Source organism: Oreochromis aureus, linkage group 1 (genome assembly GCF_013358895.1).
Source record: "Oreochromis aureus strain Israel breed Guangdong linkage group 1, ZZ_aureus, whole genome shotgun sequence".
Classification (NCBI taxonomy): domain Eukaryota; kingdom Metazoa; phylum Chordata; class Actinopteri; order Cichliformes; family Cichlidae; genus Oreochromis; species Oreochromis aureus.
The window spans coordinates 37658454-37672854 of record NC_052942.1 but is presented as its reverse complement, the minus strand read 5'-3'; the positions used below and the strand labels follow the sequence as shown (position 1 = coordinate 37672854).

At 38.1% G+C, this 14401-nt stretch overlaps 1 protein-coding gene across 1 annotated transcript; it reads left to right on the top strand.

The window, feature by feature from the left end:
* The first annotated feature begins 1235 nt into the window (after positions 1 to 1235).
* LOC116334371 (adhesion G-protein coupled receptor G2-like) lies at positions 1236 to 12832 on the top strand. Its single transcript, XM_039613532.1, has 13 exons — positions 1236 to 1434; positions 1608 to 1677; positions 1840 to 1984; positions 2422 to 2541; positions 4551 to 4676; positions 4823 to 4868; positions 5036 to 5130; positions 7055 to 7170; positions 7545 to 7813; positions 7886 to 7982; positions 8260 to 8389; positions 9551 to 9707; positions 11427 to 12832. Exons 1-13 carry the CDS (start codon positions 1290 to 1292, stop codon positions 11519 to 11521), a joined length of 1611 nt encoding a protein of 536 aa, XP_039469466.1. The 5' UTR covers positions 1236 to 1289; the 3' UTR covers positions 11522 to 12832.
* The last annotated feature ends 1569 nt before the right edge of the window (positions 12833 to 14401 follow it).

Below are 14401 nucleotides of genomic sequence, written 5' to 3'. Positions count from 1 at the left end.
GTGCCTGTTTGTCTGTGTCTATATGTCAGGTCGGGTATTAGACTCCACCTCTCTAGGAACACCTCAGGCTCTCCAAGGTATGGAGGCCTATCTCCCCTCACCACACTCCCTGCCGGTGGCTGATGCCCTCAGACATCGGTGCGTTGGTGGTTCTTGGTGTCTGGGGCTGGGCGCTCATGTATGTGCCGGCTCACTCCTGGTGGCCGCTTGGCAGGGCCTGGCGCCTGTGGCCCGGCTGGGCCCCTTCTGGGGGGTGGGGCACCCTAAGGCCTCTGGCCTCTGGGCCTGGGGCTCGGTCCTCTCTGGCACAGCTGGCTGCCGGCAGAGCCCGTGGGCAAGTCACTGCAACCCTCTCTAGCCTCTGCTCCGTGGCTGCTGGGTGACCCCTTGTCTGGGGCTCTTCCCAGGAGGGTGGCAGGGTTGCCCCTTTGGTGGTCCTCCTTGGGTCATCGTACTCTGGGCCCTCTGGATGTCTGGGGCCTGGATCTCCTCCATACCTGCTTCATGCCCTGGGGGACGGGGCTATGGCTTCCCACACTCCCTAGCAGATCGTTACATGGAGAAACCTTTTGAATACAAGCGTGCTGATCCACACAGGTGTGCACACAGGTGTTCACAGACATAAACTACATCTTTCTTGGCTGCTACCTCAAAGCACATTGTGCGCTGTCGATCTTGCGTGCTGCACATTAACATGTAATATTTAGTATCTACTGTTATCTACTGTTAGCTAATTTGTTGTGATGGTGTTGTATTTATTATGTTGCTCTTTTTTGTTTGTTTTCTCTTTTGTTTTTTTTTCTTCTCTCGACAGGTGATCCAGGTGGGTTTTTTTTGTTTGTTTGCTTTTCTTTTCATTTTTTTTCTTTCTCTTCCCTCCTTTCTCACCATCTCCTCTCCCCTCTATTTTGTCTTTCTCTCCCTCTCTTTCTTTCATTCTTTCTTTCTCCCTGTCCTATCCCCCAGTCATGTCTGTCCCGTCTGTAACAACTGAAAATAAAATAAAATAAATACATAATTAAAAAAAAAGTATTGATTAGGATTAAGTGTGTTTTTATCTAAGAAAGTCTATTAGTATCTGCATCCTTTATAGACTTAAGAGCTCTAAGAACCCACAGACTTCACACAAATTTGACTGTTAAATCCAAAAGTCTTATGCTCTACTATATCTCAATAAAAGTTACTAAACGTTAAAGTTGTTTTGAAGGGCAAACTTCTTCCTTGATATAGCCTGTGAATGGTTGTAAAGCACAGATACTGTTTCAAATGAATTCCGTCCACTTCACAGGATGAAGTGCTGGTTTCTCTGGTGGCTGGTGTTTTTTGTGTCACACCAACCCTCTGCATGTTCTCCTTCAAAAAGAGACTGCAACACAACGCAATGTCCAAGTTCAAAATGTCCAGGTTCCTGCACGAATCAGTGTCAGAAAGGAGGTAGGATGCTATAATATTGATCTAGAGTGCTTGTTTCTATGCTTTTAAGTATGCTTTAAGTGTCTCACCCACACATCTTTGTTTTTGGTTAATACAGTAAATAAAAATGTACCAAAGTTTAAATTAAAATACTTGAATGTAGTGAAAATGTGAAAATGTGTGCTATTTTACAGATGATCCCTGTTGCTGTATCAACTGTGTTGACAACATTTTGGAAAATGGAAGCCTTGATGCCACTATCAAGTAAACACTTTCATTCCGAATGAGAGCATAGTCTTTTTTATTTCAATTGTTTGGAGTTTTATGTATGTAGGAGTACAACACAGATAGTTTATAGTATGACATAAGAATTATTGTAAGAATCAAAATGATGCATGCTAATATTTACTTGTCCTTTTTCACAAGAGCAATTATGGAGCTAGAAGATTTTATGGAGGAAGAAAAAATAAACGGGACCGATTTAGCAACGAGTTCTGACAATATTGTTTCTCTCCAGTATGAACCCAATGACACGTTCGACGACCTTGACATTTATGCGAGTGATAATGAGGTATTTAAAAAACTCTAATGATGATTTTTTTTTATATTAAAATATTTATTAACACTGTAAAGAAAACAAGATGGAATGTTTTACATTGGGAAAACAAAAAGATACAAACAGTGTACATGTTTATTTTTTTCAATACAGGAACAATACAGGTTGTATATTATTACTTATACTATGAAATATCTCAACATTTGCTTTACGGATTAAACTTTGGTGCTGCTTCAAAGACTATGAATCTTAATGATGTGTTATGTAGTTCAAGATTAGATACTAAAATATATTTAATCATTTTCCGAATAATCACTGTCAGATCATTATTTTAGTTTTTCTGCAATACAAAACTCATCTCCATCAGCCTTGGTTGAGAGTTTCATTGTGTTTTTACAGGTATTCACATGCAATGTTTCTCTTCTTGTTTTTGGCATTGTGTTGATATATAGGACATATCATACGAGCCTCTTTCCAGCAGCACAGTGAGCGTTCAGCTGCCAAGAGAACTGAATCCTGGACAGAATAACACAATTGTGTTCCTCAAGCTTAAGTGGCCTGAAACAAACCAGGTCAGCGAGTAGATTATGTTTTATGAAATTTTGATTTTTTGTATGTGCATAGATTTTACAATAGTAATTAAACTTCTTTGTTTGCAGACCATATGAACTAGACATATACACTGGAAATGCTGACTTTAACTGCACAGTATCCTCAACATTGTATTATTATTTTATAATGAGATTATTTAAAACTATTTAAAAGCAATTCTCCACTAACACTAACTCACATAAAGTTCTTTTAGTGATTAAAGAAAGACTCCACTGAGGGAGCCTTTAAAAATAATTTTATGTTCAGTATGTTATTGTCTGCATGATTTAGCAAATCATGGAGACTGTTAGAGGAATGATACGTTTATTCTTAGCTTCAAATCTTATGATTCATTGAGCTAATATTTAAGTATTAAAGAATATCTCGATGTTTTCACCACAAGTGATATAAGAGTGCAGTCATTTATTTATTTAAAAAATGCTGATGATGACTAGCAATGCAGACTACTTCCATCAGGAAGGAGGTTCTGCAGCATCCGGTCCCGTACCAGCAGACTGGGAGACAGTTTTTTCCACCAGGCCATCAGACTGCTGAACACGTCATAGACACCTCACCCTCACTACTGGAACTTCAACATTATGCACTCCATACTGTACATTAATGCCACTGTTTTGCACATGTCCGACTACCAACCTCTGTACATTTTATATATCTTATTTTATTGTTTACTCTATTTCATTTGTAAAATATGTATATACACACCCACACACACACACACACGTGAAAAAAACATATTTAGTATACACATCCAATAATGCATATACTCTTATATATTGTACATATATTTATTACTTTCAGATTTAGCCATTCTTATATTTTTGCTTGTTTTACGTTATTGTATTTTTGCACAACTCTGTTGCTTGAGAAGCTTCGACACAAAATTTCACTCGCATGTACTGTACCAGTGTACCTGCACATGTGACGTGACAATAAAAGTGATTTGATTTGATTTGATTATAAACTTTTGTAATACTGAGCTAATAAATTTAAAGACACCTTTGGGAACCTGTCCAATTTTAATGTTGGTGGTTCGATCCCTGCTGCTCCAGCCTGTGTGCCAAATGTCCTTGGGCACATACTAACCACAAGTTGCTCTCTGATGTATCCATCGGAATATGAATGAGTGTGATTGTTAGATAAGAAGCACTTAGTAGAAAAAAGTGCTGGTATAAAGTGTGTGAATGGAATATGAAACTGATTATTAATGAAAGTGTGAATATAAAGCACTTTGAGTGCTCAGAGTAGAACCGTGCTATATAAGAACCAGTCAATTTACCTTTATTTTTTACAGGTTGTTTTTTTTTTTTTTTTTTAAAGTTTGGAGATATTAAGAGTTCAGCTTTCACACAGGCTAAAATATTTTACAAACAAGGAAGTGGCACATTCAAACAACTGTGCAGAAATAGATGCTCTTTAGTTCTTTGCAATAATGCACAAAATGTGATTACAGTAAATACAATTTAATATAAAGTTTTATCTAGGAACATTTATGCCTAAGGGAAAAATCGACAACACCATTAACCTCCTAGGACCTGGCGTCCACATATGTGGACATCACATTTTCAATTATTTAGACCAAAATACTCAATTTTGCTCTACAAGGGCCTGATATCCACTTACTAGGACATTAAATTTCCCACATGTGGGACTAATAAAGGTTATCTTATCTTATTATACTGCTACTGTTCTATCAAAATTTTAAATGAATATCCTCATATGTGGCTCTTATTTTCCTTAAAAACAAAAATAAGGTTAAAAAAAAATTCTGGTAATTCTTTGTTTTTACATTCATTGGGCCCAAATATGCCCAAATATCAAAGAGAAATTAAAAATGCATGTTGTGGAAGAGTTCGGGTCTTAGGAGGTTAAATATGATGCAAATAATAGTGAATATATTTCAGAATAGACAACAAAACTTACATAAATCTTTCCTGTGAAAACCAACTGATGAATTTGTGTTTTATTGTAGAGTATTTTAGGATCTACATATGAAGTGTATGATCGAGAACTGGTTGGCCTGAGTGTGGAGGGCAAGAACATATCAGGACTACAGCAGCGTGTCAACATCACCATCAACCTTTCCAAGGAAATACATGTAACTGCTTCTGAATTTTATCATTTACTCTACTTTTGCCTGTTAACATTATATTATTAAATACAATTTATATTTTTTGAACAAGTTCTCAAAAATTAGGTATGTATAATAAAAGCATGTAAACGTGTAACATTTCTGTGCCATAGGAAACCCAGAAACCCTCATGCCACTTCTTTAACTTCACAACACGCAGTGAGTAACCAAGCTTCACATCAACATTAGTGTCTAACATAAATCTTTATTTTATAAATCGGAGTCATTTTTGTGTGTTTGTTTTTTCAAGATTACAAAGGTGAGCTGATCTGACCTGGATGTAATAGCATCTTATGTATAACTGATCTCTTTGTTTGACTTATCAGATTTTAGTGAGAATGGCTGCATTACCCTATGGACCCGTGGTCGTAATAACGTCACCTGTTCCTGTGACCATCTCACATACTTTGCTGTGCTCATGGTAGGAGTGAACTTTTTCATCTTAAAAAGTGGAATTTTGGAGTTGATGGGAATGTCATCAACAAAATATTGACAAACGCCTCAGTAATAAAATGTGAAATCTCTCTTCATTTATCTTAACAACCATTTTCTCATCTGCTTCAGAGTTGGCAGGTGTGTTACTAACAATCCAACAGGTTCATGCTGAGTTTGACATAGTTTAACTATGTGTTTCTCATGCTTTGGTAAAAAGCTGTTCTGTTTTTTCCCCAGTAGTGACACTCTGTCTGTGGGAGAGGCAAATATAAAAAAAAGAGATGTGTTTTTCTGTCTTTGTGAAGACATTCACTGAATTTAATCTGTTCCCAAGTTTAACCATCATAAGAAGTCCGGTCCTAAATAAAACTTTGATTATTTTAATCCTTTATAGGGCATTTACTGAAAAACTTGGAAAGTCAACATTTCAACCCTCAAGTGTTTTTAAGGATGTTACAGGATTTTTAATTTAGTGTTGAGCATACTCTCTCTCTCTTTTCTTTACGTTTTATGTTGTAGATCGAGGTCACAGAAGTTGCCCTCTATGGTTCCTGGCCCATCTAGGCTAAAACTTTTTCCAAAAACCATATTTATAAAAAAAATAGAAGTAAAACACAAATAAACCTAAACGAATGTTTATTTCTTATCATGAATTACACTGACAGTGTCACAAATATAACAAATATATCAAAGTGTCCTTCCCAAACATTTCATAAAAGAAAGGAGCACTTTTTTAAAGTTTGTATCAAACCTATCAAAAAACTGTTGCGCTTAAGTGTAGTTCTACTGAAATACTACTATAACTACTGCTACTGCTAATAATGACAATAATAATATACAGTTCTGTGTCAAAGCCTTGAGCCACTCACCATTTCTTTATATAACAACTGAGTTTGTATTCTTAAGAGTCTGATGGTTAATATTTGCTATGCCTTCAGCCTAAACTCACATCAAACTTTCTAGTAATTCCTTTAAGCAGTTTTCAAGTTTTCAAAGAATAGTTTCTTGAAGGACATTCAAAGCTGTTTTTTGGATCCCAAAAGGTTAATTCTGTTCATCTGTACGTAGTGTTTTTAGTGGGAGATTTCTTTTTTTTTTTTCCCACTAAAAACACTATGTCCAGATGAACAGAATCAGCCTATTGGGATTTACTTCCCTGGATGATTGAGCATGCATCAAGTTAGCTACAGTTAGCTGCAGACACTCAGTGTTGTACCTCTTTCCTGACCTCCTACACTTTAAAAACAATTGAACCAAAAAATGTCATCACTCCATACACCAACATTAACATACACCAACCTTTTCTCAGGAATGGCTTCTTGACAGCCATCTGTCCACTCAGATCCTTCCTCTTTTTTTGTCCTACTTCTTAAGGACATTATTTTCAGATACTGGCCTGCCACTTCTGAAATGCTGAGATATGCCATGTTTTTTGCTAATAGCTTGTTGGGATCAGTTTGTTGGTGTAAATATACTATTCAGTGCCCTTAGGTTTAACTAAAGAATTAGGAATGAATTATGTGCTTTTGCAACAAGCTGCTAGTAACAAAGATACAATTTAATTAAAAATATATAAGAAAGTCAGTCTCCTAAGAAGCTAAATATAAAGAAATAGGTGGTGGCCCAAGATTTTCATGCTGCTGACGTCAGTGCATGCTCAAAATGTTACTCTATGTTAAAATAGAAAGATGCCTTTGTCCAGTTTACGTGACTTATAACTGTCGTCTCTAACTAAAATTGTCCTTTGTTGCTCTGTTAGTGCAAATCTCCTCACTAACTGTTTATTGGTTCATTGATTTGTCCCCATCTAATCTACATCAGCTCTTTATTGTTTTTGTCTCTTTTTGTTTTTCATTTCAACTCACAATGGAGATGCTGCAAAATAATGTGAACGTGGGTTTTGTCCACAGGTTCCTGCTTCCCCATCACCTAAAGACCAAAAGATTTTAACATACATCACTCTGATTGGCTGCAGTCTCTCTCTTTTTACCCTGGTCATCACTGTTTTGATCTTCATCACAAATAGGTAATTATTCTTCTCCTTGATGACATTCTTGGCAGCACAGTGGCGCAGTGATTAGCACTGTTGCCTCACAGCAAGAAGGTCCTGAGTCCAATTCCACCACCTGACCGGGGCCTTTCAGTGTGGAGTTTGCAAGTTCTCCACATGTTTGCATGGGTTCTCTCCGGGTACTCCAGCTTCCTCCCACAGTCCAAAGGCATTCAGATAGTGGGGTTGTGTTAATTGATCATTCTACAACGCCCATAGGTGTGAATGTGAGGGCGAATAGCTGCCTGTCTCTATGTGTTAGCTCTGCGACAGACTGCTGTGTTGCTGCAAACACAGCTGCATGGTTAAGTTGTCACTTAACCATGGATCATATCTACTGCATTTTCCAGAAAAGTCAGAGAAGATGTTTCTATGAGGGTCCACATCAACCTCGTGATTGCACTGATCCTCCTCAACCTGCATTTCCTGTTAAGTTCCACAGTGGCAGCGGTGTCCTCTACTGGGCTCTGTTTATACATGGCTCTTGTCCTTCACTACTCTCTGCTGGCCACTTTCTTCTGGATGGCTTTGGAGGGATTCCACCTCTACCTTCTCTTAGTCAAAGTCTTCAACATCTACATCAAGAGATATCTGCTCAAACTCAGCGTGGTGGGATGGGGTGAGTAGAATAATTTAAGCAAGAAGCTGTTATTATCATCATTTCAATAACTGTTCAGTTCTCGTGTTTCAGGTGTTCCTGCAGTCATTGTGTCAGTGGTGGTGATCATAGACAGAGGCTTTTATGGCCATGTCTCTCTGGACACATCTAACTCCAACAACACTGCAATGTAATTCATATTTATTCATAAATGTTGGTATATGCATCATACTTTCTCTAAATGTACATGTTCACACTGAAAAAGTGTCATAAACATAATGGGCACCAAACTCAATTTCACCAAGCATGTAATTTGACAAAGTTGAGATACTGAGTAGTTTCTGATATATTTAACCACATGTATCTAAATAATCTGCAATCACATCTCTATGGAGTACAGAATGTACTTTTAAATTTCACAGTGTGAGAGACTGAAACATGTATTATGTGCACTCCCTTTCTTTTAGATGCTATATAACCAATAACACTGTAAAGATGGGGACTACATTTGGACCGTTCAGCTTGGTGTTCCTCTTTAACATGTTCATGTTTGGAGCGACAATCAGACGTGTTTGGATTCTACGCAAAAGCACAGAGGTACGGGCAGTTTTATGTTGCTATTGAAATTGATGTTTTCTCTGTCAATGTGTCCTGTGAAAACTCAAATAACTAGTATAACTAAATAACTAAATTAGTGTTATCAGCTGGGAGTTTTACATAACAAGAACAATATGGAATATCTCTAATAATCACTATTGTTCATTTTTGTTTAACATTAATTGTTCCTATTAAAGGATAAACTGTATGATGGGTTATCAAAAATTAAAGGAACACTTTTTAATTAGGAGATTTAACTTGATGAAGTGAATCTCGCGGATGAAGATGGATGAATGGAACTTGATGAAGTGAACTTCTGGGATATTGATCGGGTCAGTTAAGTAGCAGAGGGAGTGTTACTCAGTTTCAGCTGCTTTGAAATTAATGAAATTAACAACAGGAACTCTGCCTGCCATTAGGTATCAGGATAAAATCCTTGTCAGACCCTAAACTGGATAAGTGGGTCCTGGGCTTCTCCGGGTACATGACAATGCGGCGAAAGTATGCAGGCAGTTCCCGAAGGATGAAGGAACTGATAACATTCACTGCCCTCCACACTTTTCTGACCTAAATTCAACAGAACACCTCAGGGACATTATGTTTTCGTCCATCTGATGCTGCCAAGTTGCAGCTAAACTGTCCAGCAGCTCAGTGATGCCTTAGTCCAGATCTGGGAGTAGATCCCGAAAGACACTATCCATCGTCTCATTAGAAGCATGCCACAATGTTGCCAGACATACGTACAAGCACACAGGACCCTACAAACTACTGAATACCATTTTAAGTTGCGGCAATGAAAGTTCAGCAAAATGAACCACCCTGTGGCATCATTTTTTCCCTTTAATTTTTTGGGCTCTCTGTGAATTCAGACCAACGTAGGTTGATAGTATTATTTTTATCCCAACAACATGGCATCCTTAACCAATCCACATCAGCACTGATTTTTTTCCAAATTTTTGCGGTATATTGTTCCTCTAATTATTTTGAGCAATGTATGTTATTTTGTGGTCATTTATTTAAAAAAAACAACAACAACAACACCAACAATAAAAAACCCCACATACCCATTACTCAAAATGAGTAAAACTGGACTCTTCAAACTCATTTATCTGTTTTAGATTGTATATTATCTCCTTTGTCATTTCATATTTGGCCAATCAGTTTGGGCAGAGTAACCGTGACAGAGCAAAGAAAGACATTTGTACCCTGCTGGGAGTCATGACTCTGCTTGGCATTACCTGGGGCCTGGTCTTCTTCTCTTTTGGCCATCTGACCACTGTTGGCCTCTACCTCTTCTGCATCCTGAACTCACTTCAAGGTCTGTATAACCATTTTGTTTGTTAAGCTCAGTTCTGTGCTGATATTAGTCCAAAACATTGATTTGCAAATTAGCTGCCTCTTGGGACATGAAAGTAATTGAGATGGGCAGGTCATTTACAATTTATTAACACACGCACACACACACACACACACACACACACACTCTCTCTCTCTCTCTCTCTCTCTCACACACACACACACACACACACACACACACACACACACACCTAACTTTCGAAATCTTGTACTTTCTTACTTTTCTTACGTTCTTTTGAAATAAATTGAATAAAAATATTTTTTATATCATTTTGTAAGGGAAATACTCTTTTAGGTGGGCATTAGAGTTGTGATTGAAGATTTTGGAGAACCACAGAATTTAAAGTTAAAAACAAAACAAACATAAACTACAGCTGCTGATATGCAGGCCCAGCACCCATATACAGGAACTGTGGTTCAGCTCTCTTAAAAAAGTTCCAGTCTCTGCTGCGTGAGTCTTACCCAGCAGGCAATGCAAAATTCAGATGGAGCCAAGGAATGGTGAGGGGTCTTGTCTAGACTCCCTGCATTGATGTCCAAGTGTCTTCCCTGCTCACGCTGATATGAAAAATCCTGAGTAGCCTTGCAGGTCAAATCTCAGATTTGATCCAGCTGGTAATCTGGGATGATTTTAGAGGCCTGGACAGTGGTGATGTGTCATGAGCAAAAGCATCAGCTTTTGTAGTGAATCAGAAGAGCCGACTCCCATCGAGTGAGAGTTGGCTCCCCACTTTTTTTTTTAAAACGAGGTTTGTTGTGTTGCCACAGTATTTAACTGTCTTCCCACATACAGCATAATTTCTATGCTGAACGTAAACGCAGTTATGATCTGTGAACAAAATCAAGATTGGTCTAATGTTTTGTGCCTCGGGTTTCTTATCGGCTCACACTCTTGTGGAGCACATGAATGAGAGGCGGAAGGTGATTGTAGTTCCTATTAACAGGGTATTGCCAACTATCCCACTAATTGCCGAGTTTACTTTTATCCGTATGTCATATTTATGATTAAAAAAGAAAAAAAAGAAAAGAAATTAAAAAAGTTTAATCAAATTGGATATTGATATTTTTGTATGGGAATTGATCCTGCAACATGAAATGCTGGTAATGAAGTATCAGTATTTCAGGATTAGATATTTCAGAATATCAACCTGCACTGAGGACATACTGTTTTGCTATTGAGTGTGGTTCTGTTTCTGTTCTGTGGATTTGTTTGCAGTGTTTTGTTTTTGTGTTAAAATAAAAAGTTTTATTAAAATACCAGACAAAAGTGGGAATGCCTGCTTTTGTAACAGAATAAATACACAAAATTAGGCAAATATAAGGATTCTTACAAAAACAGATGATAATAAATTAAGAGCCATTTGGGAGCCAAAAGAGCTGTGCCACAAGAGCCAGCTCTTTGAAAGGAGCCGAACTTCCCATCACTACGGTATCGAGCACATTGTATTTATTCCATTCATGCGATTGTCTTGAGTTTTTCTTCCGTTCTCGTCTGTTATGATTCTGTTCAGCCATGTCTTGTTCTCCCCAGCTGTCTCCACTTCTCTAATCACCTCTCCATCCTGCAGATCCTGACACATAGTTCATTTACTGTTTTTATTTTCAAATGTGCATCCTCATTGCATATCTTGTATACAGTCTAAACATTTACTTTCCTCTCTCTCTTCTTTGTGTCATGCAGGTTTCTTCATCTTCCTGTGGTTTATGATGTCAATGAGAAAGGCTAAAACCGCAGTTACTAAGACAAGCAATGAAAATCATAGCAACAGCACCTAGCTTACACATAACTACCAATACCTCAAGAAGTGCCCATGTGTGTCATGTTGGAATGTATAACGTTGAAACATTATTTTTTATTAAGTTCATGTATACAACAATGCATCAGGTAAGAGAGCGACTGAGACCAAGCAATTTATATGAAAGTATGAAGTGTGAAGATTTTAACAGCCCCACTTTAGTTTTGATGTTTTCTTGTTATTAGAATAGACAGAATGTTTGTGGCAAGGGGTTTATATTTCCACCAGAGCGTGTAACATATGAGGATAATGCATTTGAACCTTAATTTTTGGAGCACTTCTGAGAGTGAAAATTGAAATAGTCATGTGGTAAAGGAAGGCCAGAATAAGACAGATGATAGATGAAGTGTTTCTTCTGCACCCGCTTTCAGAGATCAGAGGTATAACAACAGAAAATTGCTCTTTTGTCACATACTCATTTGCATATCAATCGGGGATTTAAATGAAACTCATCTGGCATTAGTTTAGTGTTTTAAGAGGCTGCTATGTTGATTGCATGAAGAACATTATTATGCTCTATTGTACTTGGACTGCTTTTAAGTTTCTTTATATTAAACATTGTGAATCAGTAAAGGCTGTTGTGTCAATAATAGCAGTAATAGCTGCCTTTCATTATTTCTGCACAATGTTATTTGCACACGATTCTTTTCTTGCTGATTATCAGCCTTTTTGGCTAACACTTTTATGCAATAACTTTATATATTTTTCAAGCTTCACAGAATTTTATGGACATTTACAAATTACAGCCAGTCTAAATTCCAAAATCACAGTTTTGTTCAGTGTTACATGCCAAGAGGTGTGGCTTTGTTTTTATGTTGCTTTTAGCTTTCAGGTGTCATCCCTCCACCTATTGGCCGATTCAAAGTTGACTGGCATGTCTGTTGGCTGATCTGGGCACAGTAGGCCAGTCACTTGCAGGGGATCGTTACAAATGAGCAGCTCTCTGGCCAGCTGGTGGCTTCTGACTCATGAGAAACTTTTGTGTATGTTAAGGCAGAGTGTGTGGTGGGAGGTTGGACAGGTAAGCTGGGGTACCCTATATACTGGCTGCAGAGTTTTTAACTGTTAGACACACTAGGTTATGCGGTTGATGCCACGTTTGTATGTTTTTACTAACCTTTTTGTCGAGTAGCTAGATAGGCCTTTTTGTTTTGCACTTTATTTTATCTAGGCCCAGGGAAACTATTGACCTCTTGTTTTATTAATTTCTTTGATTTGGCTCAACCGCCCAGTCCTCCTCCCCCACCTTTTTCTTTTGTTAAGTTTGGCTGCCAAGGTAAACAATCAATAAATCCTGCTTAATTGTTAACTGTCCTCTTGTTCTCTTTCATTAATTTGGTTGTCTGGTGTTGCTGTGTCCTCCCTGCCTTTGCCTCCACCTTGGTTGGGTGGGACATAACCAGTGTTGGGTAAGTTACTTTAAATTAGTAACTTAGTTACATTACTAGTTACTTCTCTAAAAAAGTAACTCAGTTACTTCAAGTTACTCGTTACTTTCAAAGTAACTAGTTACTAGGGAAAGTAACTTTGGTTTTACTCAGAATTCTCTTGTTAATGTGTTGCTTCTGTAACTGGATACCCAGCCAGATTGCTAGTCTTCTAGCTTGCTTACTTGCCACAAGTGCACTGTGCCACCTACCAACAGAAAGGAAAAATAATGTGCACATTTGCACGAGAGAAATCACGCCTGGACCGTCGTTGACCGCCGCCATGATTCTAGCCTGCTTTTTACATCCAACACAAAAACTGCAGTCGTGGTGCTTTTGATTGTACTCAGAACTTGGAAATTCTGCCTTCTGAATAGGAAGATGTAGGTAACACCAGACTGCAGATGAGCTGCATACAGAGCTGGACTGGGACAAAAAAAAATCATCCTGGGCATTTTGACTAGAGACCGCCCACCATTATAGGAAAAATCATAAAGACTTTGAATGAAAATAAACACTGTTGTGACAGTGATGTACACTGTTCTGATGGTATATATGTATCAATCTATCAATTGTTTGTTGCAAGACTCAGATAATTATTTTTTAAAAGCGAGACATTTTAAATGAGAAATAATAAGAAAACTATTTCCTTGTGCCCCCTTTCCTGTTAATGCCCTACCTGGACCCCTGGCAACACTTTGCTAGACCCGCCCCTGCACAGTTACCAGCTGTCAGCTACGTGAAAAGGATCCTGGTGTTATTTGTCTCTCAGAAACAGTTCATAACTTCCCTTCAACTCATTCATGTCACCTAAAGGTAAACCTGTTTCTCCATCACCTGTTCAGCTCTGATGATTCAGTAAGGACATCTCCTGGTTTCATCTGCATGTTTCCCTCTCACCAGATAACCAAACCGATATCATGACCAGCAGCTTTACAGCTGTGGCTCCAGCAAACATCAGCTGATACTAGAAATTAATATTAAATAAATTCTAACAACAGCTGATCAAGCTTAAACGTGCTGCTGTTGTTTAACGCGGCATCCGCTGGTTTCCTCTTTCTGGCGCAAAGTGGGCGATAAATAAACAAGAGAAAAAGCCGATCAGCTGATCATTGATCAGTTTCGTGATTGAAGGTAAAACGGGAGAGAATGAGAGAAGAAGAGGCAGCTGTGCAGCTTCAGCTTTGTGTCTTTTTCATTGTAGCTGAAGTCCGGGACAAACTGTGTTCCTTTTCACCTCAGTACGAAACGCGTAATATTTTCTCTGAATACCAGACGATTCTGTTTTTTACGGGACGGTTGGCAACTCTAATAATTAACCGTATGAACAAAATAAAGTTCAACATCAGTAACATAGCACCCACCCAGCTGTATAGAAACTCTGTCATGCTAGCTAGCACGCAGATACGAAAAATGTCAGCATACCGAAAATA

Bases quoted from the DNA above. Each gene is read 5' to 3' on its own strand.
- LOC116334371 (XM_039613532.1), top strand. From the start codon at position 1,290: ATGAAGTGCTGGTTTCTCTGGTGGCTGGTGTTTTTTGTGTCACACCAA. The intron at 2,542-4,550 runs GTCAGCGAGTAG...GTTTTATTGTAG, and splicing joins AGTGGCCTGAAACAAACCAG to AGTATTTTAGGATCTACATA. The intron at 7,814-7,885 runs GTGAGTAGAATA...CTCGTGTTTCAG, and splicing joins ACTCAGCGTGGTGGGATGGG to GTGTTCCTGCAGTCATTGTG.